At 32.2% G+C, this 3,438-nt stretch overlaps 1 protein-coding gene across 1 annotated transcript; it reads right to left on the bottom strand.

The window, feature by feature from the left end:
• Positions 1 to 1,101, bottom strand: LOC149496872 (glutathione S-transferase F9-like). Its single transcript, XM_089720884.1, has 3 exons — positions 865 to 1,101; positions 741 to 789; positions 1 to 638 (listed from the first exon to the last, which is right to left on the bottom strand). The coding sequence occupies exons 1-3, from the start codon at positions 1,006 to 1,008 to the stop codon at positions 199 to 201; spliced, it is 633 nt and encodes a 210-aa protein (XP_089577010.1). The 5' UTR covers positions 1,009 to 1,101; the 3' UTR covers positions 1 to 198.
• Between the last annotated feature and the right edge of the window lie 2,337 nt (positions 1,102 to 3,438).

Here is a 3,438-nt window from a genome sequence, read left to right as displayed (position 1 = left end):
TTTTGTAATTGCAAATACTTCCATTTCTACTACAGCTAGAACAAGAACATAACCTTGATTTTTTAGAAAAAAAAGGCGATAAAAGTTCATCCAGCATTTGCCCAAAGCCAGATTGTAGATATAAAAGAACAAAACATAAAACCAAACATTAACTAGTAAAAATTATTCAAAAGATAACAGATTTATCATATATGGATTCTAGAGTTGGAGGACCTTCTTCCAAGATGGCCTGTTGCTAATATTATCCCACCAAGCACTCACATGCTTTCTGCTCTTTATCAGATACTCCTTGTTCATGGGACCCACCAAGTATTGGGTAAAAGGTAGGTGGCTAAGGTCTGCAAGGCTGAAAAATTCCCCAGCTAAGTATTTACTCTTTGAAAGTCTGTCCTCGTAGATATCCAAAACTTTTGCAAGCTTTTCTTCACTCTCTTTTATAACCTTTTCATCCGGAGGAAACCCCAAGGCTGGGGCAAACAAAATGTGAAGGGTCAAGTTGTAAATTGGAGGATGATAGTTCTGTGCTTCCACCTCTAGCCATTGTTCCACCAATCCCCTTTCTTCTATGGTCTTGCCCAGTAATTCAGTTCCCTGCGACTTGTACTTCTCTGCATAATACCTTATGATTGCTCTCGATTCTACACATCCAATCCAAGTTATTAGTAGAAATCATCAATTGATCCAATTTCCTATCAAAACTATTGACTCTAACTGAGCAGATATATGATGCGAGGATTTACCGTATAGAGTGTAATCTCCATCTTGAATAACAGGTACTGCTCCAAAAGGCTTCAATTGAGAGGCCAGAAATTAATAAAAGCAAATTTAGAAAGAATATATATCAGAAGAAATTAATAAAATTACCTGTAATTGGAGATATTCAGGACTTTTATGCTCTCCTTTGATGAGATCAATGGGTACAGTTTCGAACTCGATTCCCTTCTCAATCAGGCAGACTAGCACCCGCTTAGGAGAAGCATAGGCTGTACCATATACCTTCACCACCATTTTCTTCTAATCTCGAGTTGCAAGCGGAAGTGATTGTCCTGATTATCTATTTGATTGGATTTATGCAATACAGCCCCTCAAATGAAGGGTGGCGTAGGGTTAGAAATTTGATACATCGACGCTGTGCGTTAATTCGTATCTGCATTTGTGTCCACGTGTACTCATCTCAGTCCAGTTTGGTGGGACGATTCGATGGCCGCTTGACCTACTACCAATTTTTTGTTGACTGACTCTCTCAATATCAATAATGTAGCAGTTGAGATGTAGTTGTCGAGATGGTAAACAATTTAAATTGTGGTAAAGTGAAGATAGAAATTTAATTTTCGGAAAGCTATTTATTCAAGAATTCTTTGATCTCATTTGATCTGTTTCCTAGAAAAAATTTATAATTAAATAAACTATCGGTTTATTAATTTTTAAAATAATTAATGTCTTTTTAACCTTCCAAAATGAGAAAAAAAAAACTTAGAATTATGACACTAAAAATAGAATGCGAGAATTACAATTTAGTTTCGCGTATTCTTACAAACATATATATAAGACATTTCTATTTTAATTAAATTAAAATTATTAGATAATATTTATTACTAATATGTGATTTAAGCACACCAAAAACATAATCTAATAATGTACATATACAATTTAATAATAAATCTATATTTGAATTCCCATATAATACTAATACATCATATAGAATTTTACAATTTTAAAATCCAATTGGTAAATTGCTTTGTTAAATGTCACCTTAATTGAACTGCGTTGAAAAATGAAAACATCTAGAAGGAGAAAAATGAAAACATCTAGAAGGAGAAGCAAGTGAAAAATTGTCTTCCTTCATGGTCAAAAAAAAAAAAGGAACGGAGTTGGTGGGTAGGAGGGATGACAATTTTATCCGATCCTAGGGGTACCGGATCCAATTTGATTCGATCCGATTTTAGCAGATTTGGATAGTGAATAAACGGATTTAAACCAGATTCAGATAGTATTTTTATTACCTGTATCGGGTTCGGGTTCAAGGACTCGGATACACGCTACCTGTTATCCGTTTAATAAATATTCAAAAATATTTAAAATAACTATTTTTTTAAAATATATATATATATATATATATATATATATATATATACCATTTTAATTATAATTAATACTATAATTATATTTAATATCTATATTATATTTTTTATTAAGTCAAAATAATAATTTTATAATTTTTATTTACTTGTTGAAATTAAAAGTATTTTGAATGCCAAAAGGAGAGTTAAAGGGGTTTGCATATTCAAATGGGTAATTATAATTGGGTTTGGGATGAGTTCGAGTATTAGAAATGAAATTCTAAACGGGTTCGGGTAGTTAATTTATAATTTGGCCGGATTAGTTCATTTGCAATCCCTAATGGGTGGGATAGATAACATTACCCAATGCAAAATGCATAAAATACTACTCCCTCCATTTTATTTATTTGGAAAACTTTCTATGTAGGGTGACATTTATTTAGACAAAGTTGCTATTTTTGATAAAAAAATGAAGGTACAAAGTCCATATTACCCTTTATATAGCTTCCAATATGTGAAAATATCAAGATATTGACAAACAAAGTACAGAAAACACATTTAATGAGGCCACATTTATAAGACAATTGTTTTATCCATTTCTTTCTCCACTTTAATTAAAAATGCACCAAAAAGTCAATATGAGCTGAATTTTAATTTCCTGCATCATTCTTATAATTCTCTCCAAACAACAATGCACAACTGTGAGTCCCCTCCCGAGCGCCATGGGAAAGACCCAAAAGAGGGAGTCTAATCAGATAGGCCCATTGGTCAATTTCTTACGGAGTGACGAGAATTCCTTACGGTTCCTTTTGGTGGTCATGGCTCGGTTTAACGCTTAAGTGTGTCAGATTGACTCTTTGAAGCACTTTGACAGTGTGTGATGAGTTTAGAGTCGCCACCTTACTTTGTTTTTGTTTTCAAGAAAAATATAAGCTAAAAAACCAATGATACCATATATGGCTCCTTTACACCCTATTTTTCAATGTCTGAAATAGTGAATAGTATCGCCTGTCCAAAAGTTGGTATTATTTTGGTCCGAAAAAATTACTCCTTATGTTTTATATTTTATGTAATATTTTTGGAGCATGCATGCATAATTTTGGTGGGTAGAAAATATAAGTTATGAATTTATTTAGAGAAAGATAATTAGTGAATAGTGACTTATAGTATTTTATTAATTAGGAAATTAGAGAAATTATTTTTATGGAGTAAATTTAATGATTTTGTGGAGAAAAATAATATTTTCAGAGATGATTATTGAGGATTAATTTTAGCCATTTGATTGTCATACCAAAGACCAAATCTAAGCCATTCATCAACAACTGCGTTAATGACCAAACTACCCTTAATGAGCTTTAAAGCCCTTAATTCCCATTAA

This window comes from Jatropha curcas, chromosome 4, assembly GCF_041381405.1.
Source record: "Jatropha curcas cultivar XTBG-Jc1 chromosome 4, XTBG_Jcur_1.0, whole genome shotgun sequence".
Lineage (NCBI taxonomy): Eukaryota > Viridiplantae > Streptophyta > Magnoliopsida > Malpighiales > Euphorbiaceae > Jatropha > Jatropha curcas.
The sequence above is the reverse complement of the archived record's forward strand: the minus strand, read 5'-3'. Positions and strand labels throughout refer to the sequence as shown.

Bases quoted from the DNA above. Each gene is read 5' to 3' on its own strand.
- LOC149496872 (XM_089720884.1), bottom strand. From the start codon at position 1,008: ATGGTGGTGAAGGTATATGGTACAGCCTATGCTTCTCCTAAGCGGGTG. The intron at 790-864 runs GTAATTTTATTA...TCTCAATTGAAG, and splicing joins CTGAATATCTCCAATTACAG to CCTTTTGGAGCAGTACCTGT. The intron at 639-740 runs GTAAATCCTCGC...TTGGATGTGTAG, and splicing joins TGGAGATTACACTCTATACG to AATCGAGAGCAATCATAAGG.